The sequence below is a fragment of the Spermophilus citellus genome (genome assembly GCF_964194105.1).
Source record: "Spermophilus citellus genome assembly, chromosome: 7".
Lineage (NCBI taxonomy): Eukaryota > Metazoa > Chordata > Mammalia > Rodentia > Sciuridae > Spermophilus > Spermophilus citellus.
The window spans coordinates 165710732-165737399 of NC_138188.1; the positions used below are offsets into that span (position 1 = coordinate 165710732).

The 26668-nt window shown below is 54.8% G+C and overlaps 2 protein-coding genes across 3 annotated transcripts in view; both read right to left on the reverse strand.

Annotated features, from left to right (window-relative positions):
* Positions 1 to 5354: 5354 nt before the first annotated feature.
* On the reverse strand, positions 5355 to 19940 carry SPATC1L (spermatogenesis and centriole associated 1 like). 2 transcript variants are annotated; one of them, XM_081302214.1, is made up of 4 exons: positions 19068 to 19940; positions 14002 to 14349; positions 6211 to 6362; positions 5355 to 5857 (listed from the first exon to the last, which is right to left on the reverse strand). In XM_081302214.1, exons 1-4 carry the CDS (start codon positions 19276 to 19278, stop codon positions 5531 to 5533), a joined length of 1038 nt encoding a protein of 345 aa, XP_081158340.1. In that variant the 5' UTR covers positions 19279 to 19940; the 3' UTR covers positions 5355 to 5530. The 2 variants fall into 2 exon arrangements, with proteins under 2 accessions (XP_081158340.1, XP_081158341.1); XM_081302215.1 differs by having other exon boundaries at positions 6211 to 6398; positions 13987 to 14349.
* A 4201-nt stretch (positions 19941 to 24141) lies between these two features.
* Positions 24142 to 26668, reverse strand: part of LSS (lanosterol synthase) — a 28443-nt gene continuing 25916 nt past the window's right edge. Inside the window, exon 22 of the mRNA XM_081302683.1 lies at positions 24142 to 26170. Within this exon, the coding sequence (XP_081158809.1) occupies positions 26039 to 26170 (132 nt within the window). The 3' untranslated portion in view covers positions 24142 to 26038. The remainder of the gene's footprint in view (positions 26171 to 26668) is intronic.

Sequence of the window (26668 nt, forward strand, 5' to 3'; positions counted from 1 at the left end):
GATGTGGGTGTGTGGGTATGTATATTGGTGTGTCAGTGTGGATGTTGGTGTATGTGGATAGTGTGTGTAGATGGTGTGTGTGTGTGGACATGACATGGGGGTATGTGTGGATGGTATATGTGTGGATGTTGGTGTGAGTGTGGATGTGGGGGGGTGTAGATGTGGGTGTGTGGGCATATATATTGGTGTGTCAGTGTAGATGTATGTGTGTGTGGATGGTGTGTGTAGATGGTCCCTGTGTGTGGACATGAGTGTGTGTGAATGTACATGTATGTGTGTGGATGTTGATGTGTGTGTGGATGTGTGGATGTGTATGTGGGTGTGTGAGTATGTATATTGGTGTGTCAGTGTGGGTGTGAGTATGGGTGTGTATGTGTGTGTGTGTATGTGTGTGGGTGTGTGGATGTGGGTGTGTAGAAGTTGGTGTGTGGATGTGTGTGGGTGTGGACATGAGTGTGTGTGGATGTAGGTATGTGTGTGGATGTGGTGTGTAGATGGTGTCTGTGTGTGGATGTTGGTGTGTGTGGACTCTGGTGTGTCAGTGGCACGGGTGTGTAAATATAGGTGTGTGTGGTGTTTGTGAGGACATGTGTATATGTGTAGACGTGGGTGTGTGTGTGTATGGTGTGTACGTGAACATGGGAGTGTGTGTGGATGGGTGTGTATGGATGGTGTGTGTGTGTGGGCATAGGGGTGTGTGGACATGGGTGTGTGTGAACAAGGGGCAATGAATGGACATGGGGGGTATAGATGTGTGTGTGGATGGTGTGTGTGAACATGGGAGTGTGTGTGGATGTGGGTATGTGAACATGGGTGTGTATGGACATGAGGGTGTGTGTAGATGGTGTGTGTGTGGACATGGGTGTGTGTGAACATAGGTGTGTGTGGACGTAGATGTGTGTGAATGTGTGAGTGGATATGGGGGTGTGAGTGGATGGTGTGTATGCGGACATGGGTGTGTGTGGACATGGTTGTGTGTGAACATAGTTGTGTGTGGATGTGTGTGTGTGTGAATGTGTGAGTGGACATGGGGTGTGTGTAGATGGTGTGTGTGGACGTGAAGGGGTGTAGGGGTGAGTGTATGTGTGTGTGTATGTGGGGGGATGTGGACGTGGGTGTGTGTGGATGTGGGGGGGTGTGGACGTGGCTATGTGTGGACATGGGTGTGTATGGACATGGTTGTGTGTGAACATAGGAGTGTGTGGACTTGGATGTGTGTGAATGAGTGAGTGGATATGGGGGTGTGAGTGGATGGTGTGTGTGTGGACATAGGTGTGTGTGGACGTGGGTGTGTGTGAACGTGTGAGTGGACATGGGGGTGTGTGTAGATGGTGTGTGTGGAGGTGGGGGGGTAGGTGTGTGTGTGTGTGTGTATGTGGGGGGATGTGGACGTGGGTGTGTGTGGACGTGGGGGTGTGTGGACATGGGGGTGGACATGGGGGTGTGTGTAGATGGTGTGTGTGGAGGTGGGGGGTAGGTGTGTGTGTGTGTGTGTGTATGTGGGGGGATGTGGACGTGGGTGTGTGTGGACGTGGGGGTGTGTGGACGTGGGGGTGGACATGGGGGTGTGTGTAGATGGTGTGTGTGGAGGTGGGGGGGTAGGTGTGTGTGTGTGTGTGTGTATGTGGGGGGATGTGGACGTGGGTGTGTGTGGACGTGGGGGTGTGTGGACATGGGGGTGGACATGGGGGTGTGTGTAGATGGTGTGTGTGGAGGTGGGGGGGTAGGTGTGTGTGTGTGTGTATGTGGGGGGATGTGGACGTGGGTGTGTGTGGACGTGGGGGTGTGTGGACATGGGGGTGGACATGGGGGTGTGTGTAGATGGTGTGTGTGGAGGTGGGGGGGTAGGTGTGTGTGTGTGTGTGTGTGTGTGGGGGGATGTGGACGTGGGTGTGTGTGGACGTGGGGGTGTGTGGACATGGGGGTGGACATGGGGGTGTGTGTAGATGGTGTGTGTGGAGGTGGGGGGTAGGTGTGTGTGTGTGTGTGTATGTGGGGGGATGTGGACGTGGGTGTGTGTGGACGTGGGGGTGTGTGGACGTGGGGGTGGACATGGGGGTGTGTGTAGATGGTGTGTGTGGAGGTGGGGGGGTAGGTGTGTGTGTGTGTGTGTATGTGGGGGGATGTGGACGTGGGTGTGTGTGGACGTGGGGGTGTGTGGACATGGGGGTGGACATGGGGGTGTGTGTAGATGGTGTGTGTGGAGGTGGGGGGGTAGGTGTGTGTGTGTGTGTGTGTGTGTATGTGGGGGGATGTGGACGTGGGTGTGTGTGGACGTGGGGGTGTGTGGACGTGGCTGGGCCTGTGTCCTCCCAGGGGCGGGCAGGGAACACAGGCCGGCTGACCACACTGCTGCTCCCAGGGCAGCAGGGCAGGCAGCTCAGGCCCCAGCTCCCAGCTGCATATGGCCTCAGGGCTTCTTGCTGACTGCAGAGGTCACTTTCCCTTCCACAAGGGCCCATGGTCCTCTGGCCACCTGGCTGCACCTGGCATTGCCGTCCTGGAGCCCACAGGGCAGCTCCTGCTCCGAGGGGCCCTCCAGGGCAGCACCTCACAGCCTTTGTGGCTTCTGTGGCCTGAGGCTCCATCACTCCACGGCAGCGCTGGGGTGGCCACGGGGCCTGGACAAGCAGATGCGTGTGGGCCTTAGGGAACCTACCTCAGGGAGACTGGAGGGAGGGACTGGGAGAGCCGGGAGGGCCTCAGAGGCCGAGAGGCCCCTGACCAGGGCTCCACGTCTGGAGGCGGGGAAGGGAGATGGGGTCTCCCCACCAGAACCCACACGTTGAAGAACTAACACCCGAGGCCCCTGGAGGTCTTGGCATTTGAGATGAGGTCTTCCAAAAGGAGGCCCTGATCCAACATGACCCTGTCCCTACGGGAAGGGATCAGATCACAGCACACAGGGGACAACCTGTGAGGACACGGGGGGAGGGTGCGGTGAAGAAGGCCCAGGAAGAAGAGCTCCTGGGTGAGACCACAGTGGCTGTGGTCAGCCCACACTGTGGCTTTGTCACAGCAGCCCAAGCCCATCCCAGGCCCTACGGGTGCTGGGGCATTAGAGCACCCAGCCATGAGGACCAGGGCAGGCTGCCCATGCTGACCAGAGGCCCCAAGACCTCCGTCCTCATGCCTACACAAGGAGCAGGACGAGCCCAGGAAACCTGGTGGGGCCCGAGTCAGGAGGTGCTCAGAAAACAAATCTAACACCAGGGCCCCCAGTAATGAGGGCCAGGCAGCAGGTGGCGGGAAACCGCGGAGGTGCCCCAGAGCCCCAAGCATGAAACAACCCAGTGAGTCCATAGGCCGCTGCATCAGGGAGCAACCGTGGGAGAGACGATCTCTACACACAAGAATCCCAAATGGCTCCTGCCCACCTCGGCCTTGGGCAGGAGCACAGCCCACTTCCTGGCCAGGCCCAGCCTGTACCTGCCGCCCACCCCATTGCAGGACCAGTGCTGCCCGGGAGCTTTGGTCACCAGGCACAGGGGCAGGCCTGCCTGCGTGCCAGTTCCTCTTGCTGTTCGACAATGAAGAGAAGCGTCCTCAGACCTCCTCATGCAACGGCAGGGAGTGGCCCAGCCACTGGCGTCCCTCAGGTGGCTCCAGAACAGTGGATGCTCAGGGCCCACTGTGTGCTTGGGTGGGCCAGCCAAAGCCTGAGGGCCTCGAAGACCCAGGTGCAGGAGTGAGGACACTAAGGTCCCTGGGGGTCCGTGGCCAAAGGCCACTCTGCCCTGGACCACCCATGAGTCCTGTTTCTTTTCACTTTTAAATAAGGCTCTGCATCTGGGGCCTTGGTGGTGGGAAGGGCCAGCCTTCCCAGGGCTGGCTGATTTCTAGAGGTGGACAACGACCCACCTGTGCAGAGCATGCCTTTGAGATTCACCCCACCAACCCCCACATCCCCAACACCACCTCTCCTGTCACCTCCAAGCCAGTGGACACCCAGGTCACTCAGGGAGATAGTTGTCAGTAGGGACCCATGACCCAGAGCCCCAGCAGCTGGGCCACTGAATTCTGCCTCTGTACTCAGACTTGTCCCCACCTCGCCACTCCATCATAAAGCCACAGTGAGGGGCCTCCTGCTCTGCCCTGGCTGCCCAGGGGCACCCACGTGGCCCTCCACATCATGGCAGGCCCCTCCTGGGTCTCCCGCTCACTGTCCCACCTTACCCTGTTATATTACCCTGGGTGTGCATTATTAACCTCCTCCCACCTCGGGCTCGAGGAGTTCACTAGTGGCACTGCAGGGAGAGCTGGGTCCCACTGGCCAAGCCTGCAACTAACCCTAGTCCTGGGGTCTGGACATGCCCAGCAAGGCTCCTGGTGCAGTTTGGAGCGGCCAGGCCCACTGCATGGCTTCTTGCTCCTGAAGGTGACCTCCAAAGGATGAGCATAACAACAATGCCCACCAGAGCCTCTCAGGGACAGGGGCATCCAGGTCAGCTGGCCCCTTCCCCGGCAGGCTTTGGGTCGGTCCCCATCCCAAGTCTCACCGACACCCACAGGAGTCTCAGAGCTTGTGGCCACCAGTTAGAGTGGATCCCTGAGTGTTCCACCCTCTATTCTGGCTCTGACCCATTAATGAGTAAGACAAAGCCCCCCCACTCTGTTCCCAGAGGACGGTGGGACAGGGCTGGGCGTGACACAGAGCCCCCCCTCTCTGTTCCCAGAGGACGGTGGGACAGGGCTGGGCGTGACACAGAGCCCCCCCCCTCTGTTCCCAGAGGATGGTGGGACAGGGCTGGGCATGAGACAGAGAACCCCCCTCTGTTCCCAGAGGACGGTGGGACAGGGCTGGGCGTGACACAGAGACCCCCCCCCCTCTGTTCCCAGAGGACAGCGGGACAGGGCTGGGCGTGAGACAGAGGCCCCACCTCAGGCCCCAAGGACACCCACAGGTCTCCTGGACCCCAGGGCTAGCCCCATTCGCCACAGTGGAGGGGCTCCCTTCCCTGTTGCTGTGGCTTCCTCACTTCCCGCCCCAGGTAAATGACCTCCTGGGCTGCGGCGTGCTCAGTGGCACAGGCCAGCGCAGTTCCTAGGGCCTGTGGGCTCCTGAGCCATCCCAACTGCATCCAAACCCCGCCTTCAGCCCTGTGTTTGGGGACTCGCTGGTCCTTCCAAGGGAGGGTTTGAGGCCTCCAAGGCTGCATGCCCTCTGGCGAGGAAGCGGCACAGCCCTGGCACAGTCCTGGCCTAGAGCCCAGGCACCCTCCCTGTGGGCTCTTTCCACAGACACAGTTGGCACCTCCTGCAGGCGAGCAGAGACCAAGGCGCTCTCCAAGCCCTCAAAGAGCCAGAGGTAAGGCAGAAAGGTAAACATGCTTTTAATAAGGCGACAGGTGCCCTTGACTGCGGGCGGCGGAGGGCAGCTGGGCCCCCAGGAAGAGCGGCTGGCCACGGAAGGCCTTTGCCCGCTGCAGCACCAGCAGACCACTTTCCCTGCGGGAGGGACACGCAGGAGCACGGCGGCCCCCGGGTTTGGAACAAACATATTTATTGCAGGAGGGACAGGCGGTGCGGCTCACCAGGCGAAGAGCGGCTTGCTGTCCTCCTTGGAGAGCTCGCACAGGCAGTTCAGCAGCAGGAGCGAGTCGCCCAGGAACTTGGGTGGCACGATGTCAATGACCAGCTTTCGCAGCGCCGCTGGACTGCTGTGCAGCGGGTTGGCGCGCAGGTCCGGCCGCTGTTTCAGGATGCCGTAGGTGTTAATGAGGAACTCACTGAAGACGGGGTGCACCTCGCGGCTGTAGCCCAGCTTCTCCAGCCGGGCGGTCAGCGTCAGGTAGCGGTGCGTCAGCTCCCGCAGCTTCTTCTCATCCACCGAGCCGTCCAGGGACTTGATGGAGGTCTGCAGCACAGGATGGTATGGGCCACACCCCTGGTCAGGGCCACCTCCTGGCTCAGCAGTGTGGAACGGGGTAGGGCCGCCCGGGAAGCTTAATGTAGGAATCCAGGTCCCCACCCCTTCAGCACCTCCAAAAGACAAGCCACCAGGGCCCTGCTTGGACCAAGCACAGCCTGGTGCCCACAGCATCAGCCAGCCCCAGGATGTGCCAGGGTACTGAGCACTCACTGGGTCAACCCCAGGATGCGCCTGTGTGTCCCCACCCCCAGGTTAGCCCCAGGAAGCAACCAGGTGCTCCACCCCTGAGTCAGCCCCAGGACGCCGGGTGCCCAGCCCCCGAGGCAGTCAGGACATACCTGCTTTATCTTCTCGGGGATGTTGGACACAGTGAAGCCATAGAGCCGCGTCACACCAGGGAACACATAGGCCAGGATGCGCCGGTCCAGCTGGAAGGCAATCTCTCCCACGATGCGGCCATCCTTCTCAGCACCTGCAAAGCTCTGGATCTCTGCATGAGGAGGGGGCCGGTGTGGCCAGGTCATAGCTGTCCCAAGGGATGTCCCCCCCACCCTGCCTGCAGGGCAAGGGCAAACAGAGACCTAGGGCAGAGGCAGCCTTCCCTCCCACTTGCCCTCCAAAGTCCCTTGGTGGCCAGGCGCTGTGGCCCACTCCTCTGCCAGAGGCATGTGAATCGCCTCAGAAGCTGAGTGAGCCCAGCCTGCTACTGTGAGGGCAGTTCCCGGGGTCTGCCTGCCCGGGGTCTGCCTGCCCAGCACAGTGCTGTCCCTGGTGGACCTGGATGCCACCCTGCCCGTAGGCACTTGGGTGATTCCTGGGCGTGTGCCTGGCCTGAGGACAGTGGGGGGCAGTGGCCCCACAGCTGAGGGAAGGGTGAGACTCGGGGGCGCAGGCCAGTCCACGTCTGCTCTTTCCCACCACTGGGCAGGGACTACTGGGCAGGCAGGAGACCCTGTCCATTAATCCCTGACACCACTGGGAAAACTTCCCCACAAAAAAGCTGCTCTCGAATGCTCCTCAGGCAGCCACCGACGCCCCTGGAGGCACTGGCTATCTGTCCAATGCAGGCCAAGACCCTTCAGGACAGCAGGCTTTTTGAGAATTGAGTTGCACCTGAGCTTGACGTCACCATGAGAGCCCTGTCTGAGAATGTCTGAGACACTCCTCCATTTGGAGACCCCCTCTCTGCACCGTCCCTGAGGTGCAAGGAGCAAGCTTGCCTACAGCTGCTCCCTCGCTGTGCCACTTGGACTCCCCCTGGTGCCACGCGCTGGCACACCCACATGCACAGCCTCCTGAAGCCCCTGAAACCTCCAGACAGTTTGTGGTAGGAACCCTCCACGGAGCTGCCAGCTGGGCGGGGCCTGCTGATCTGGGCAGAGAGCAAGTACAGGTCCTGTGCCCCGCTGGCACAGCTCAGCACACAGTGCCCCAGTCCTGACCCTGCCCTGTCTGGCCTCGGGGTGTTTGGGGCACTCTAAACCAGCCATGGAGACCCAGGACTCCTGGCCACCACGGGAGTGTGAGGGGCCAAGACCAGGACCATCTCTTGCAGGACCTGGGCCTGCTGCTCACCCCTGGACAGACGTAGGCCCACCGGGGGCCAAGGCCTGGGCCAGGGCCAGACTCACAATGACGGACATCCGTGTCAGGCAGGTGAGCCTGGATAGCTGGGCCTGGGACCACACAGCAGGAAGCTTCCACAGGAGGAGGTGGGACCCCCACCCTGGGCCTGTAGCAGAAGTGACCAGGCACACAAGAGGCCAGGCCAGTGCTGTCCAGGGACACTGTGTCAACTTCTTTGTCCCTTGCAGGACCAGTCCCTCCCAAGGCAAGCATCTACACCATGTTTCCCAAAGTGTGCTCTGTGGAACACTGGGCCTGCCCGGTAGGTGCAGAAAGGCTGCGTGTGGCCAGGGTCAGGATGACATGCCCTGCTCCCCTGCATAAGCTGCTAGAATGTGACACAGACTTCGCCTCCCCAGCCAGACACAGCAGGGCCCACCCTCGGGCATCCTCTATGACCGCGGGGCTCCTCTGGCCGAGGAGGAAGAGGCCTCTGGGTGGGCAGCTGTGACAGGGCAGGAGCCAGGCTGGGCCCGGAAGATACAGGCTGCATCTGCGCCCTCCCTTGGCAGCACTTTCTGGCCTTTATAATGTGATTTCCCCACATGAAGGTCCTTTAGGGCGATCCTGAGACAGCTGCAGGAACTGAGTCCAGGGCACCTGCTACAACATTTTCATCTCCTAAGAACAAATCCTGTGCCTGATAACGACAACTCCCGCAGCCCTGGTGACCAGTGCTTGGCTCTGCCTCCCTGTGGGTCCCCCTGTTCTGCACGTTCCACATGACTGTGGCCTTTCGACCTGGCTTCACACGCTCAGCATGGTATTCCGAGGTCCATCCTCTGTTGTAGTGCATGCCAGTGCTTCACTCCTGTTTATGGCTGAGTAGTATTCCATCGTGGAGCTAGACCATACAGTTTATCTGCACCCTGGCCAGCGCGTGGGCATCTGGGCTCTTCCCACTCTGGCTAATCTGAGCATGGCTGCATGAGCATTCAAGTAAAGGCTCTCAGGTGGATGTCCGCCTTCCACTCCTGTGGGTGCACACCAAGGAACAGGGTCGCGCCCTGTGGGAACACTGGGTTCGGCCTTGTGAGGACTGCAAGCTGTTTTCTCAGGGGCTTCCCCCTGGCATTCCCACCAGAGTGTATGTCCTAATTCCATTTCCCCGCCCAGGCCACTGCAGTGAAAGGCAGCTCACGCAGGTCTCCCTGTATTGCGCTGATGGCCACAGACCAAGTGCACCTCTTCACCTGCCTGCTGGTCATCTGCACATCTTCTTTGGAGGGTTGTCCACCCACGCCCTTGGCTATTTTGACTAGATTACTTGTAAGAGCCCTTCCAAGAATGTGATTTTTAAAAATATTTTTTAGTAGTAGATGGACACAACACCTTTATTTTACTTATTTATTTATTTTCAAGGGGTGATGAGGATTGAGCTCAGGGTCTCACAGTTGCTAGGCGAGTGCTCTACCACTGAGCTACGACCCCAGCCCCCAAGAATGTGATTTGCAGATACTTTCTCCCACTCTCTAGGGTGATGCTTCACTGTTTAGAAACTCTTCTTTGAAGCACAAAAGTGTTTACTCTGGGCGAAGTTGATGGAGTCCATCAGTCTCTCTGGTTGCCAGTGCTGTTGGTGTCATGCCTAAGCAGGCCCTGCCAGGCCCACACTACACAGACCTTGCTCTGGGCTTCCTTGGAGGGCAATGGCTCAGGATCCTGGAGCTCTCTTGGGCATCTGATGCGTTCTGAGTTGGGTTTTGTGCGAGGTGGGGTCCCACAGCTTCCTCTGCAGGCACACGTCACCCAGCACCACTTGTTGAAGATGGTTCTTTCTCCACTGGATTGCCTGGCACCCTTGTGGGACACCAACCACGAATGTCTGAGCTTATTTCAGGGCTCTCGATCCTTTTCCCCTGGTCTCTGTCTGTCCTTAGGATGGGACCACACAACTTGATTTCTGTAGCCTGACAGGGAATCTTAGAATCAAAAAGGTGAGTCTCCCAATTTTGTTCTCCTTTTTAAAATTGCTTTGCCCATTCTGGGTCCCTTGTATTTCCATGGGTTCAGCTTATCAAAGGTTCAGCTTATCAAAATTTTGTAAAGAAGCCAGGTGGGACATTGATAAGGATTGCATTAAATCTACAAATCAATGCAAATTACTATGAAACAATATTAAGCCTTCTAATTCATGAACCCAAGACTCACTGTCTACTTAGGTTTTTGATCACTTTTAACACTGCATGTGATTTTGGTGGACTTCTTTACGGAAACTGCAGAAAGAGACTGCACAGCAGCACACAGAGCAGGCCGGGCGTAAGAGGGAGGGTGGCTCCCCCATCCCAAGGAGCTGCGCTCAGGGGGCCTCTGCTCGCCCCAGCCCTCTGAAGCTTTAATCGGCATATGAGACAGCTACATCTGAGATGCTCTAGAACTCCTCTCTATCCAAACTCGGCTCCCACCAGCCAGCCAAAACCTGTACTTCAAAGAAGAAGGTCAATCCAACCAATACACCTCTAGTCCCACACCAAAGCCACCACGTCAGGAATGAGAGATCACACCAGCCCAAGGACATCTGCAGGGAGATGAGAAATGTTAGGAAGAACTTCAGGCCAAAAGCCCTGTCAGCCTAGAGAATATGGATCAAGTTCTTAGAAGACACAAACTACAGGCTGGGCATGATGGCCACACTGTGATCCCAGAAGTCTGGGAGGCTGAGGCAGGAGGGTCACAGTTCAAGGCCAGCCTGAGCAACTTAGCAGGGACCTATCTCAAAATGAAAAGGGCTGGGGATGTGGTTCAGTGGCAGAGCACCTTGGCTCAATCCTGGTTTGAAAAGACAAACCACTGAAGCTCACTCAAGAAGAACTAGACAATTGGAATAGCCATAGATCAATAAAATGGAACTTCTAAGGGGGAAAAATTCTTAGAGAAAATTCAAGGCTCAAGTGGTTTCATTGGTGAATTCTACGAGATATTTAAGGAATAAGTACTACAAATTCGACACAAACTCTTCCAAGACAACTAAAGAGGGGGAAAGTTTCCATCAGGGTTGAGGCCAGCCATCGATACCAACTCAGAAAATGGCATTAACAGAAGACTGCAGCCCAACACTCCTCACGAGCACAGATTCTTAACAAAATCTGGGCAAATTGAATCTCATAATACAAAAAGATGGAACACACTGTGATCAAATAGGATCTACCTCAAGAATGCATGGTCAGTTCACACCTGAACACAAGACCTGTGTAGCTCCTATGGTGTACGACCAGGAGAAGGGGAGGTTAGACTCCAAGAGTGAGGATATGTCGATGACCATCTGGATGACCACATGGATGGTCATACTCTGCCGTCATGGATGACCACAAAGAACAGATAAGAAATCAAAAAGAAGAAAGGAATAATGGTTGGCCTCAAACTCAGGAATCAGTGTGGTTTACCATAGGCTGAGGTGTGGGTGGTAGGCTGGGTCTCCGGGTGGTGGGAGGTGCTGTGAGCTTAACAGTGAGCCTAGTGGTCATCCCTCAGCTCTCTGGGACATGCCCTCCAGTGCAGATGGGACTGTCTCTGGCTAGCTGCTTCCTGGCTCCTGGGGCCACTTGCTCTGAGAAGGGCTCCTGCCATGGCATGCTGCCTCACCAGAGGCTCAGACCAGTGGTACCCCTGACCCTGGACCTAAACCTCCAGAACCATGAGCCAAAATAAACTCTCTTTACTTCATAAATACCCTGTGTGCCAGGTGTTTCATTATAGTGATGTGAAACTGACTAATACACCATGTTCACCAACCGCAAAGGACAACCAAATGCTCATCTCAATAGAGGCAGGAAAGCAACTGACAAAATCCAACATACATTCCTGACAAATAAGCAAACTAGAACTCAAAGGCAACTTCTTCAATGCAATGAACGGCATCTTCAGAAACTCAGCTGGCACCAGGCTCACTGGTGAGAGGCTGAAAGCCCCACATGAGGGGAAGGCTGTCACCACTGTGTTGGCCACTGTCCAGCCCTGGTCTAGGGGAAGAGATGAAAGGCACTGGGCTGGGGGTGTGCCTCAGGGGTCCAGGGCCTACTTGGCCTGTGCAAAGCCTGGGTTCCGTCCCCAGCATCCAAAGGAAAAGGAAAAAAGAAAAAGGCATATACATTAGAAATTTTAAAAAGTTTGAAAATCTGTCTTCATTCACAACCCAATCATCTGTGTAGCTTTAAAATGCCACGGAGGAGGCTCCCGGGAAAGATGGCAGAATGGACGTGTCCTTTGCATAGCTCTGCAAGGGGCAGAAACACGCTCGGGAGAAAAAGAGGAGCTCCAGGGGGCGGGAGAGCGGAGACGCCAGGGACCCACCCAAAGCCACTAGAACAAATGAATGTTGTGCAGGATGTAAAGATTAAGCCAGAAAGATCACAGACGCGTCACTCAGAACCACAAGTTTCCCCAGAGAAACAGACCAACAGGGCGTGCCCATGAAGAGGGATCTAGCCGAAGGAACTGGCTCGCACAACCGAGGAGACGGTGAGCCCCAGATCAGCAAGCTGGAAACCCAGCAGACCTAGGTGTGTGTGTGGCTCCTGCCCAAAGGCCAGCAGGCTGGACACCCAGGAAGAGTGACCTGCAGGGCCAGGACAGAGGCAGCCAGGTAGGAGTTCTCCCTGACTCTGGGGAAGGTCTCATCAGGCCTTCAACTCATTGGGTGAGGCCCACCCATGAAATCTCAACCTCCTACAAAGACACTCCCCACAGACACACCCAGAGTAAGGTCTGGCTATCTGGGTTCCCATGTCCCAGTTAAGTTGGCTCATAACTATTGCAGAGTCAATATACAAAAATCCACTGTCCTACTGTATTCTAGAAACAGACACCAGAGGTTGATATGAGAAAGCAATACTACTTATAATGGCATCAAAAATATGAAATACTCAGGGGTAAAATTGATGAATGTGTGCAAGACTTGTGGGGAGGAGGGAAGAAAAGGGAAGGCAGTAGGGAATGAAGCTGATCAAATTGTGTCATGTGCACGTACGAGCATGGCACAAAGAACCCCACCACTGTGTTTAATCATAAAGTGACAAACAAAAGAAACAAATAAAAAATTCAAAAAACAATTTTCTAAAAATGTTCAAGACCTGTATGTAGAGAACCACAGAACACTGTGAGGACTGGTACAGACAGTGGCGTGATACACAGAGTCCACAGAAGATCCGTGCCGCAGAGGCGCCGTTTCTCTGAATCTTGAGCTGATTGGCCTGTAGACTAGGATCCAGTCAGAGTCAGAGCAGGCTTCTTGGTAGAAATGGACAAGCCGATTCTAAAACATGTCTGGAAACTCAAAGGACTCAGGAGAGCCACCACAACGTTAAGAAGAGGACAAAGTTGGAGAGCCTGCATGTCCTGCAGGATTCGCAGTCTTTAAAGCTACAGGACTCCAATCCAGGAGGACACAGACGGGTGGACGGAAACGCATGGAGGGTGCGGGAACAGCCTCACAGGTGCACAGACACAGATTTTCAGCAAGGAACCAGGCGGTTCAGCCACAGGGGACTGCCCCTGAGCACTAGGGCTGGAGGAGTAGACGTTTATATGTGAACCCACACCCATGCAGAAATGACTCGGACTGATCAGGGGCTCGAGTGTAAAACCTACAGCTGGAAGACGGAGGAAAGAACCTGTTATCCTGGGTTTGGCAAAGACTTTCCAAAAGTAGAAACTACAAAATGTACAAACTATGGGGCTGGGATTGTGGCTCGGCAGTTCAACGCTTCCTCACACGTGTGAGGCCCTGATCCTCAGCACCACATAAAAACAATAAATAAAATAAAGGTATTGTGTCCAAGTACAACTAAAAAAATAAATATTTTTTTAAAAGTACAAACTACAAGAGAAAACAATCAGAATATTGGACTTCATCAAATTAAATAGTTTTTCTACCAATGTAATTCTGCAACCTGTACACCAGGACAGAGGCAGCCAGGTACGAGTTCTCCCTGACTCTGGGGGAGGTCTGATCAGGCCTTCAACTCATTGGATGAGGGACGGAAGGTCAAGCAGGAACTCGACACCCTCAATGTGTAGAGCCCCCTGGGGAGCCCTGGCATGGCAGCCCCTGCTCTGGCCCCTGCTGGCACTCCCCTGGTGACAGGTGGCACCTGCCTCAGCAGGTGAATGAGAAAATGAGAAATTATATCCCCTCTGATTCAAATGTATGATATGTCAAGATCATTGTATTGTCATGTGTAACTAATTAAAACAAAGAAAAAAATAAAAAATAAAGCAAATATAGTAGAAATTTTAAAAAAAATCAGCAGTTTTTTTTTCCCCCAAACCTCATGGAAATAGAAGAGCCACCGACTGGGAGGCTGTGTCTAAAAAACATACCCAAATGGACCTGTATTTAGAATATTCAATGAACTCTTAACAACCAGAAAGGCAACCAACTCAGCTTTCCTGACAGGTGGGGAGACACAGCCCTGCACTCTGGCCCGGCCCAGCAGCCCTCCTGCTCTGCGTGGCTGGAGAAGCTATGAGCGGGTTGTCGCCTGGGCCACCTGCACGGGCCTCACCATTGAGGTAGTAGCTCCGCCTGGTCCTGTCCCCGGTGGGCAGGCTGCTCTCCGAGAAGCACACCTTCTTGGGTCGCACCATCTCCCTGGGCTCGAGCAGCGTCTTGTCCACCAGTGGGTCCTGCAGGGGGCTCAGGAGCGGAGACAGCTTCCTGTCGGGGCCCCGGGAGTGCAGCTCTGGCGCGCCAATGAAGGCCTTGAAGGTCACCTGGGAGGAGGTCGCACAGCCCGGGGAGGCTTCGTCCTCGCTGGAGAGGGGGGCATGCGAGCACAGCAGGTCCTCCAGGGAGGACGTCTGCATCTGGGAGGGTGTGTCGGGGACACTGCTGAACCTCCCGAAGTCTGAACCTGGGTGGGAGGAAAGGGACAGAAGGTCAAGCAGGAACTCGACACCCTCAATGTGTAGAGCACCCTGGGGAGTCCTGGGGAGCCCTGGCACTGCAGCCCCTGCTCTGGCCCCTGCTGGCACTCTGGTGACCGGTGGCACCTGCCTCAGCAGGCCTCACACTCAGGGCCACATCCTGCCATGACTTCCACACACCTTTCTAATTTGTCACAAATGGTGTCATTCTGTGTGTTAATGTCTGAGAGTGGTCCGTGATCAGCCACCTGCACAAGTCCCAGCTGTGGGAAGCCTCCCTGGACACACCTCCTCGCCCACAGTGCAGGCTCTCCCTGGTCAGCTCCTGGGCTCCGGTGAGAGGCATTTGACTTTCTTGGCTTCACATACCACAGGGCATAGAACCCAGGCCCCATCTCCCAGGGGTCAAATTCAGCTTAACTCTTATTGCTTCTGAGGCCCTTTGCTGCCTACATTCTCCTAGCAATAAAGGAAAGGTGCACTTGACAAACGGTATTTTAAGAGTTATATCAAAAAATTGTGTCTTAAAATGAGCATATTCAGGTACTAGCTATTTTACTCTCAAAAAATATTTTCCAAGGTAAAAAAAAATGTTCAAAGGATGAAAATTCATCAAGATCCTGCTCCATCTTCCCAGAGGAGGCTGGTCAGAGCCCCTCCACAGACCCTCTTCACACTAAGAAAGGGTACCGTGTACATGCACCCCCTGGAAATGTCAACACAAGGAGAGCTCCTCTGGGAGATGATTTTTAAATGATTTAATAAGAAGTAGAAAACAGGGGCCGGGGATGTGGCTCAAATGGTAGAGTGCTCGCCTAGCATGCATGAGATACTGGGTTCGATTCTCAGCACCACATTAAAAAAAATAAAATAAAGATATTTAAAAAAGATTTAAAAAGAAGTAGAAAACATAAATAGGTCAATAAACAAAGAAGAAATATCTAAATCTTATAAGTAAATAATTATTCCCTGAAGGAATGCAGGCCCAGGCAGTCTGTGGTAAATTCTTTCAGGCTCTCCAGCAGTGTATAATCCCTATATAAGCTGAGTTGGAACACTAAAAAAATAAAAAATAAAAGATGTGCAACTAAGGTTTAAAAAAAAATGTGGCACAATTCTGATATCAAGAAAATTTGTCAAAAATCTGAATCAAATTCCTACAAAGATAATCCCCAGAAAAGAAAGTGGTCTAGGTTCACGTAGAGAGTACAGAAAAAAGACTTGCAAAACCCGTCCAAGGACATCCAGGGCAGTGAAACCTCAGGGTCCTCATCCCAGCAGGGTCCTCTAGGGGAGAAGCCGAGGGCACCGTATCACCCAGAAACAGGCTCCTAGGACCACAGGAGCAGCCGCCTCTTTACAAATAAGAGCTGGGAGGCCTCTTCCCCTGCGCCCAACTGTGCCCACGCCCAAGCAGCTGGGGCCATCGGTCACTGCCCACAGGTGGCCAGGACCGTGCAGCAGCAGCCCCTCTGCCCCCCGGGAAGAAGCCCCATGAGAGTCACAGCCAGCCAGCATTCTGAGCAGTGAGGACAGACACAGAAACGAGGAATCCTTAGAACAGCCATCCGTGCATCCTGGGGCTGTGGCAGGGGAAACCTGAGAGGACACACTGGAACCCAGAGGGGAGCACTCAGTGGAGAGCTGGAGATGGCAGACCATGTGGGTCCTGCAGCCTCCCAGGCCCCCAGGTTTCCTGCAGCGCTCCACGGGGCTCTGCTCACCAACAGGAGCCACCATGCTGCAGAGGGCCTCTGGTGCTGTGCTTAAGGCTGCCACACATACCTCCTGTGAATCTAGTGGCAACAGCGGAGATGCAGTGTGAGAAAGACCGGAGACCAAGACCCAAACGGCTCTGTGTACCTATAGCATGTGAAGCCCTCCTGGGGTACTGAGAAGACACAGGTAGGAACACCATAAAAATGTACCCCAAGATTTACTTTTGCCTTCCAAACCATGATCATGCTTGTAGAAACAGAAATCCTAAGGAAATAACCCTGATTTTTTAAGAAACACCTGTCTGCAGTGTTACCTTGGGGAAAAAAAAAAGAATTTTCATTTCAAAAAGAAGAGAGTTCATTCAGCTATGGCTCATCTGACTCTGCAGCCTGCACAGCCAGTTTAAAACACATTTGCAGCCCAGGAATGATCCTGTCTGAAGCTAAAGGGGTGCTAGAACTCACAGCCACTGAGCTCAGCAACACTTGACCAGCCACGGTGCCGATAGCCTGCAGTGAGGAGCCGGGCATTGCTCAGCTCTGGACAAGTCCCAGGATGCATAAGTGGAGTGGGGAACCAGAATGACCCCGAGAGAAAGAGGTCGCAGGAATGTGTATCGTTGGCTCTTGCGCCCAGGAGAAGATCTACTGGGGAGGCCCTGATCACTTGTCCTCCGAGCAGACACTGACATCTGTGGTGCTGAATGAGGGGACAAGGTCGCAGGGCACCCTCCCTGCTCCTGGGAGCACTTGGCAGTATGTTTCAAGACGCACTTAGGGACATCCCTGGCACCAGGTCTGAGAGGGCAGGTGTGGTTGCTCACAGCTCCACCATCTGTGGTCCCAGAGGACTGGGAATGGTGCCGCCCCATCACAGGGCCCAACATCAAACTGCACTGCAGACACAGAGGAGGACCAGTGGACAGCAAGGGTGGGGTGGTGTAAGGGGTCAAATCACGCTCATGATCTTGCTTAGGTAAACCAAAAGGACAGACAGATTCACTCCTGCATGTCCATCAGGAGTGCCAGAGGAAGCTCATCAGCATGGGTTAGCTGCCCACGGGGTGAGACCAGGAAGCAGACACATGTCTACTCTAACTTCTATGTTGTGGCACTTTAGAAAAACAGGTTTGGGGACTGGCATTGTGGCTCAGCGGTAGAGCACTTGCCTAGCATGTGCAAGGCCCTGGGTTCGATCCTCAGCACCACATAAAAATAAGGATATTGTGTTCAACTACAACTAAAAAATAAATATTATTAAAAAAAAAGAAAAGAAAAACAGGTTTTGAATATGCATCCTGGTTTGAAAGCAGATATTAGGGGACTTCTGGAGACGTGCAGCCACAGCTGCACCTTTGTGATGCTGCGTTCCTTCCCATCTGTAAACTTCCTTCGTTACGCACTCGATTTGGCTTTCCAAACTCTAGTCCCCAGCCATGGTTGTGCCATTGCTGGACGACCCTGCCATGGGTTTGCAAGGGCTGGGGGCAGGGGTAGCTAGGCCTGAGTGAGCCCCAGGACCCCAGGCTCATACCTAGACACCTGCCCAGATGTTGTAGAGGTGAGAGGCCAGCTCAGTCCAGGCCCTGCCTTTGCATGTTGAGCTGCCTGACTGAAGCCCACAGCCAGCCTGAGCCGTATGAACCTTGGCACACTCCCTATGGCCGGGCTCCCACGCTCTGTGGAAATTTGGTGGCCTCAGACTGTGGCCCCCTGAGCCTGGAGTCCAACAAGATCCAGGCTTGCTGGAGTTGCTGAAGGACAAGGGTGCTGGCACGATGAGGCACGAGGCTTGTGGGCCTCTTACAGCAGTCAGCACTCAGGCCTTCGCAGCCTCCACAGCCTCCCACAGTCTGGGGTTTGAGTGTCCACAAACTTGACACTGGCACTCCAGTGTGCCACAGTGGCCCAGGAAACATCCTGGCCTCTCAGCCCCTCCCCAGTGGTGCTATCTCCATCCTACACCCCAACCCCCTGCACGAAGCCCCTGCCCACCCGAGCTCCCTAGTGTAGGTCCCCTGGGACTGAAGGAGCCAGAACCTGTGAAGGAGCCAGAACCTGCTCTGCACCAGGGCCAGAGGCCTTGCCCACAGCTTGACCATGCAGGACACCATTTCCAGCGCTGAGCATGAGCAGAGGAGGGTGGCAGATACCAGGTAGACTCTAGGAAGTGACCACAACAAATGTAGGCCCAGGGAGGCCCTGGTGAGTACACACTGGCCTCCAGGGCATCCCATGGAAGCTTGGCCATAGACTGGCCAGATGGTTCCACTCGAAGACAGCAGGGTCCACAGGGCCGGCCTGCCTGGTTGGGCCACAATTCTCAGGCAGCCTGGGGGTTCATCCCACTGTCCACCATCCCAACCCAAGGCCAAGGCCACATGCCCCAGCTGCACCCAAAGTCACCCTACCATTATGAAAAGGGAACTTCTCTCTCAAAACATTTGAAACAGAACCAGAGAGCAATCAGCAGAAAGCAATAAAAAATCTCACTTGATTTTTCTGTAAAATGCCATAGAAGGCTGGATCCAAACTGTGTGGCAAGGCCACAGAGCCACAGCCTCCCACCCACTCACCCCATGAGGCCCCACAGGCTCTGAGGGGCAGACGGCCGTCCCTGGGCACCAGGTCCCAAGAACCCTGTGGGCTGACGGTGTGTGGTGGACGTGACATAGCAGAGGTGTGAAGCTTGTGAAGGGAGACCCTTCACCTGTGAGAAGCTCTCTGGGGCCAGTCCATCGGGGACTGGGGGGGAGCAAGTGGGGGACATGGTGGGGAGAACTGCCAGGCAGAGTTGCCCTCGTGGCTCAGAGCACAGGCGTCACCTGCCCGCTCCAACCACAGTGCTGCTTCTGACATGGCCAACGAAGGCAGCCCTGGATCCACTCAGGTGGCCAGCCACTGACCGTGCTCCAGGCGTGGACCCTGGGAGGGCGGGGAGGTGCCCACCCGAATTGGAGGCCCCTGGCCTGGGGGCTGCGCCTCACCTGCACACCCGGGGGAGCAGGCCTCAGGGTAGGCGGGGCCCCGGGGGAAGAGGGGCTCGCGGGGCTCGCGGCCCCCGCGGCTGCAGCTCTCCTGGCAGCTCTCGCTGAGCAGCCGCTTCAGCATCTGGTTCTCCTTCATCAGGCGCACCTGCTTCTTCAGGTCCGCGTTCTCGCTCATGAGCCTGTTCATCAGCTCGCTGCCCTCAGCCATGGCGCGTCCTCCGTGCTCACGTGTAGGCCTGCGGCCCCATGGAGATGGAAGTCCAGAGCTCCCAGACCTACAGAAGCCACCCAAGACCCTGGAGTTCCAGGGTAGCCGCCTTCCACAGCCTTGTGATGTCGCTCTCTTAAAGAGACAGTGCCACCACCATCGGGGCCCCAGACGGGGTGGTGCCTGGCATGCAGACGTCCACTGGGGCTGGCCCTGGGGATCCACACTTGAGGAAGGGCAGGCAGTGGGGGCCAACAGGGGACAACAACGTGATTCACCGAACTGTCACTAACTGAAGACTCCATGGCAGGGGACAAGGCCCTCTGGACCAATCAGGGGAGAGCCGGGGTACACTGGGTCCCCCAGGAGAGGCTCTGACCTCAGTCAGTGACCACCTGGAAACCTGCCCTGCACTGCCTCTCCACTTGCCAGGGAAGGCACTGGACAGGGCTGTTTCTGGCTTGGAAGGCACCAAGGGCATCTGGCCTTGTTGGGTGAGGTCCACACCCACGCCTTCCCTCTCCACAGCTGGAGCCTCCGCACCCAGCCCACGAGCAGCAGGCTGGTAGCTGGGGTCACGGGCCTGACCGTCCACCAGCATGCTGGCCAGGATCCACTATCCTTTCCAGATGCCACTGGACTCAGCTTGTTACTGTTTGTGCTTAAAAGGGAATTGATAGGGTGTTTTTCTCCTCCCGTCCTGGCCTGGTTTATAACATTGCCTTATAGAATGAGGACACTCTATTTGGGATATGTTAGATGATTCCTTTCTTAAATGTTTGATAGAATTTACCAGAGAAGGCATCTAGGCCTAGATTTCTCCTGGAAGTTTTAGATTTCTAATTCCATTTCTTTGATATGAGGTTACTTAGCTGCCTTTTCTTCTTGGGTCCATTTTGATGACTTTCTCAAAGAACTTGCCCTTGCTGTCCATCTGAGTCAACCTCAAGGACAGGCAGATAAGCCAGGTAGGGAGACAGAGAGGACCGTGGGGAAGCAGCTCTGGGGCCTCTTCACGAAGACCCACAGCCGTGCGAGGGGAGCTGTGGACTCAGAAGGCGAGCAGGGTGCACAGACGGCCAGGGCACCTGCAAAAGGACAAGGCCCAGGCTCTGTGCGCAAGGTAGCCTTTCCACCATTCCTGGCAGCAGGCCATTTCCTGTCCTACCCAATCGGACTTGAGAATGGGCATGAGAATCTGCTCAGGTGCCAGCTTCTGGCTCCATGGACCTGTCACCAGACCTGCTGCCTCCTGCATGGGACTCTGCTCTTCCTTTGCTCCCGCTGGCCTAGGCTTCCTGGTTGGGAGTGTGGGTCCTGGCTTAATCTTTCTTACTGTTCGTTTTGGCCACATCACACAGTTTTGGTGTCATGTTTTTATTTTCATTCAGCTTGAAGTATTTTCTGTTTTCCCTTGTGCTCACTTTATATTATTTATTTTTGGTACTGGGGATTGAACCCAGGGGTGCTTAGCCACTGAGCCACATCCCCAGCCCTTTTTTTAGAGACAGGGTCTCACTGAGTTGCGTAGGGCCTTGCTAAATTGCCCTGGGTGGACTTGAACTTGTGATCCTCCTGCCTCAGCCTCCCGAGCTGTTGAGATTATAGGAATGCACCACCATGCCCAGCTCTTCATTTCAATGAGCTCCAGCCAATCCATTATTTTCTGTGTGGATGATATGTCATTGACAAACCCAGGGTCATCTAGGTTCTGTCATCTTCTAGGAGTTTTACAGTCTTCACATTTAGGTCTGAGATACACTTAATTTTTGTGAAGGGTTCATGGTTTACGTCTAGATTCACTTTCTGCTGAAGACTCCTCTCTCCATTGGATGGGCAGCCCCAGCCCTTTGCTCAAGAGCAGTCTGCTCTGCCTGCGGGGCCCACCCCTGGGCTCCCTGTCCTTCCACTGCTGCCACAGTTGTGAGTCTCCAAGTGGGTAGTGCAGTCCTCCAATGTGGCTCGCATCTCGCCTTTCACCATAGATCATTCAAGTGTGTTATTTGATTTCCAAATATTTGAGATTTTCTGAATCTTCTGCCATTGAGTCCTTGCTTAATTCCATTATGCTCAGCACACTCTGTACAATTCCAGCCCTTTTTAGTTCTGTGAGACTCAAGACCTGGCTGATGTCCTGCCTAGATGAACGGTCCAGGAGCACTGGAGTGTGTCTCCAAAGGCAGGCCCAGTATGCCACAGCACTGGTAAGCACACCGGTGATGATGTTCAGGTCTGTCCTCTGAACCTGAGTCCATCAGTTGCTGAGACAGGTGCTGAGGTCTCCCAGGACCCCTGTCAGTCTAGTTCCCTGTCTGGTCTGAGCGCTTGCTTCGTGTATGTTGAAGAGGTCAGGAGCAGGTACGTCTAGGGGTGTGATGCCCTTCCTATATTGACCCTCTCTACTTCTGGTATTAACATAGTGCTTCTGTTTATAACTACTGTCTTTTTCATTTGTTCTTTTAAGATATACATGACAGTAGAACAATGTATTTTGACATAGTATACACACATGGAGTATTCGTCTAATTGAGATCCCATTCTTGTGGTAGTAAGGAAAGACACTAGAGTGATTACTGTTTTTATGTTATCTAGTTTTCTAAACATTCACTCTTTTTTGAGACAGGGCCTCACTATATTGCTGAGGCTGGCCTCAATCTTTTAGTCCTCCTGCCTCAGCTTCCCAAGCAGCTGGGATTTTAGATATGTACCACAGCACCAGCTTAAACTTTTACTTTTTACTTGTCTCTAAAAATTTATTTTGGACAACTGTCGTGTTCCACGACTAAACACTCAAGTTCATTCCAGGTGAACTGGGCTGAATGAAATCATCACAGAGACAGAGAAATACCTTTTTCTCTGGTCCTGTGACAGCTCCTCTGACCTTAGGAGTCCATGGAAAGAGAGAGAGGAGCACATGCTGAACCCTTTTATTGGGGAGAAACCATTCAAGTGAGGCCAGGGGTACGATTGCAAAGGAACAAGTAAGCGCAGCTTAACTCCTCTGGGTGCCGCCTACTCCTAGGGCCACACCTTGTTATCCAAGGGAGGGAAAAGCCCGAGTCACTAATCGTGGCACTACACACCAGACTACAGTGATCTTTCAGAATTGAAAGGTGCGTGGACTTGGAGTGGCTTCCCACGGACTACACAGAGACAGGCCACACTTTCCATCCAATGGGCCAATGTCTGTTCTTTAGTAGGAGCACTTAGCTCTTACAGTTAATAAAACAATTAAAAGGGAGCCAAGGATGTAGCTCAGTCGGTAGGATGCTGGCCTCGAATGCACAAGGCCCTGGGTTCAATCCCCAGCATCATACCCACAAAAACAGAACTCTTGAAAGGATCAGTCTGTCTCCATCTCATTAGGAGCTGAGTTCCCCTCTGGTCTTTGTTCTTTTCCCTGCCTCCTTTTGAATTATTTTGTTCCTTCCGGAGCAAACTTTGAAGGGGTTTGTGACAGGGTTCACCTTGGTCACCTCTGACTTGCTGTAGCCTACTTCTCAGTAATAAACTATTTGTAACCTACCTCTTCTCATTCGGGTGGGGACCCAGCACTGTGTGCTCCCTCCGTCCCTGGGCAGCCTGTCTGTTCCTGTTTTCATAGCTCCTGGTTAAAAACCCCACTATTTTTACTTTTAAATGTCAGTGGTGTTTTATTTTAAAGAGATTCTGTTTTAAGCAAAGAGGGAAAGCCCTCTGTACTTGCCACCTACCATCTGGGTGCTCTTCCTTCCTGGGCTAAGAGCTGCTTCCACCTGGTACTACTTCCCTTCCACCTCAACACCTTGACATTTCCATGGGTCAGCTGGTGGGAAATCTTTTTGGTGTGGGTCAGTTGGAAAAACGATCCACTTGTTTTCTGGTCAATCTGGCCAGTGTCCCCAGCACTCTACGCTGGCCCACACTGTCATCCTCGTCGTGCTCTTGAACGTGACCTGCTGGTCTGTGGCTTTCGGGACTCGTATTTGGTGATGTGCCGGGGCACTGGCTGTCTGGATCTGTGGGCTTACAGGTTTCCCCGAGCAGAAACCTGCCAGCCAGAATTACTTCAAGTGGTTCTGTGCTTCCGTCCCCAGCTTCATGTCAGGCCTCTCACCAAGATCCAACAGGTCACTGAGCTCAAGTGTGCTTTTCTAGTCTTCTGTCCATCTGGGAGCTTCAGCGTGCTTCTTTCCCTGGGAGACCTGAAGGCAGGCCTGTCCCAGGGAGTGCAGACCTTGGGCTCACTCTTGTAGGAGGCCTGTGCCTGGGGCTGCCTGAAGCCATGCTGCTCTCCTGAGTCCCAGGAGACCCCTGGAGTCAAGACACCCTCTGGACCTTGCTGCCCCGAGTGCAGAATTCCATCCCACAGAAAACCAGGATGACTGTCCCATGGAACCAGTCGATTCTGGTCATGCACATCACCCCATCCTCCTGTATGAGGAATGGAAAGCTTCAAGTCAGTACTACAATCTCAGAGAAGATGGCAGGCACCCAGTGATCGTGCTGAGTTCACCCAGCTCTCCAGAGCCACACCCTGGCTTCCACTGGGCTACCTTCCAGGTCTGCTTTCAGGGCCCTGGCTTGACCACAATGCCCTTGTGGAGAGATGCTGTGAGGAACAGCCCAGGGAAACCTGGGGTCCCCATCTACCCCCTCTGGATGCCCCCAACCAGTGGGCTGCACATCTCCTGGGCCACCGTGTCCTTGTCAGTGCTCCCTGGAGGCCAAGCACATCCACAGTCTGGCAGAGAGTCAGTGCTGACCTCATTCATGACCCATCAGAATGTCTCATTTTTCTAACCTTAATTCCATTCTGAAACAAACTGAACTGTAAGTAACTTATGTTGCAGATGAAAAAACGAAATAAATCAGTTTCACTGATCAATTACATATGGCTATATTGTCCTATTTGCTGAAATTAGAGAAGAATGAGGCAACAACAGCAAACAGCTTTTGGGAAAATAGGCCAAAATGTGAATCTACACAGCAACATCCCATGAGGGAAACACCTTCTTAGAGACAAGCTGCATCCTGTTAAGCCTTTCCCACCGGAGACTCCCTCCAAGAGGCATCTGATTCCCACATGAGCAGACACCCAGCAAACCCAGGGCAGCTCCAGGCCTGCAGCACATTCAGAATCTGCTCCTGACAACCAAACCCAATAAGCCAAACCCAAGACTCCTCAGGGACCCACTCAGCTCAGAGCCTGCTTTCACTCATGCCAGGTAAGCATGCCCCTTCAGCGATGGGGACACTGGTCCCTACGCAGCTCTCTGGCACTGAACTGAGGCCAGGAGTCCCACTCTCCCCACACAGGGGCAAGGAGGCAGTCTCAGAACACCCCAGAGCACAAGTTCCCCAGACCAAGCCAAACAAGCACAGTGTTCTTCTCCCCATGGGTTTAAGTGTCTCTTTATTAAGGAAGCTGGTCATGTAGGTGACTTTCAGCAGAAAAGTCAGTTTGCAGCTTCCTTCTGGAAAACCTGTGTCTTCTACAGTGATCTGGTCTTGGCTGGAAGTTTCTGGGCAGACCAGCTGCCGCTAGGGCAGGTCTAGCGCAGAGGGGCTGGTCAGCACAGGCAGCAGCGCAGGCTGTCACTGAGGCAGGAAAGCATGGAACCATGCTGTGCAGGGCTCAACAGGGCTGGGCAGGAGGCAGAGTTGTGGACCTGCACTTGAGGAGGCAGCCCTGGCGGGTCCTGGGCAGGGGCAGGTGATCAGAGAGGCATGGGGTGAAAGCAGCAGCCCGAGGGGGTACTGTGGGGCCCACTCATCATGGCTGGGGAGGAAAGCTGCCACTGGACACCCTGAGCGCCTGAGTGCTCTTCCACGTGGCAGAAGGCAGAGCCAGGGCCCAGTCTTCTTCCCCGAGCCCAGGCTGGGGTGGGAGGAATTCAGAGCTCACTCAGGCACTACTCTGGCAAAATGGCCCTCCATCCCCCCTCATAGCAAGCACTTGACATGGAAGTTGGCAGTGGCCAGGGGATACCCTGAATGTTCTTCTGGGTGGGTGGCAGCTAGGGGTGCTCGACTGTCCCTAGCACAGAGAAATGCCCCTCCATGGAACCACCAAAACTGTACCCACCCTCCCTGGCCTGCAAAGCCTGGAGGTCAGGACTCGAGCAGCCATGGACGGATGCAGTGCAGACAGGCGAGCTCACGAGCCAGGGGCAGGCCAGTGCCACCCTGGGCTCCCCACCACGCAGCCTCAGGGTATGCACTGAATCCTGGTACATCACGGTGAACAAGAACCCAGCCCACTCCGCGCTGGCCAGTCTCTTATACCATCGTTGAGGGGCTGTGTCCCTCCCTTACCCAGCATGCACAGGAATGTGGGAGCAGCTAGCCCAGGTCCCATCCCCAATCAGCAGCAGGTGGGGAGTGCTTGGGGCCCAGCAGCTGCTCTCCTGAGAACGCCGTCTCTCCAGCCTTCCTCCCTCAGGCAAGAAGTGCGCCAGGGACAGCATGAGGTGCTGCGGCTCCTCTGACGTCACAGTCAGACTCGCTCTCTTCCTCCCTGAGCCCTCTCAGAACCAGACCTACATTGACAATCACTCTGGCAATTATAGTCTAAAGCCACCGACCCAGTCCCTGTCCCTGCGTCAGGACTGATCCCAACACATGTGCCGAGGTGGAGCAGAGGGCTACAGCACAAGGCAGGGAACGGGCACCTGCCACCTGGCCAAGACAGCTCAGTCTTGTGGGCACAGGTGTGAAGATGATGCTTGCCACCTGCAGCAGCCAGCACAGGTTGGCATGCTCTCAAGGGCAGGTGCATTCAAGGGCGGCCAGAGAGGGCGCTCTCGGGGTACAGGTTGGCGAAGCGGCCCAGGACCCAGATGGGGAAGACATTCCTGTAGCTCGTGTAGCTGATGGCACAGGACTTGTTGAAGACCCCAGAGATGTTCTCCTAGAAGGACAGAGAAAAGGGCACCAGGGCCCAAGGGCCTTGTCATGGACCGCAGCCCTGGCTGCCACAGGGTTGGTGCACACCTGAGCAAGCAGGGGCAAGGGAAACTTAGGCTGGCAGTCCTCCTGCCCAGCCTCCGCCCAGCTGGGGGCTGTCGCCTTTAGCAAACCCTCCCTGGGCCTCCAGCCCTCACGGCCACACCAGCTTCTACAGAACTCCTGCAGGGAAGGGGCTCATGACTCCCACCCTCTGGGGACAGGTAGAGCCTGCACCTGTGCCTCCTGAGAGTGAGGGGCCATGTGCAGCTCCCACACAACAGGGCAGTCAAAGGTTGTGCTGCGAGGGCATCTCCCACCCAGCCCCCTGCCAGAACTTGATTGACTGACAGCAAGACCTGCTCGGAACTGGCAACCTGCCCCAGAACTCCACCTCACAGGCCTCTGGTTGGCAGAGTATCTGCACCCCAAGCCCCAAAACACCCAGTGAGGGACACAGGGG

Bases quoted from the DNA above. Each gene is read 5' to 3' on its own strand.
- SPATC1L (XM_081302215.1), bottom strand. From the start codon at position 19,278: ATGGCTGAGGGCAGCGAGCTGATGAACAGGCTCATGAGCGAGAACGCG. The intron at 6,399-13,986 runs GTGGCCCAGGCG...CCCTTGGGACAG, and splicing joins CAATGGTGAGGCCCGTGCAG to CTATGACCTGGCCACACCGG. The intron at 5,858-6,210 runs GTATGTCCTGAC...CCTGTGCTGCAG, and splicing joins TCCCCGAGAAGATAAAGCAG to ACCTCCATCAAGTCCCTGGA.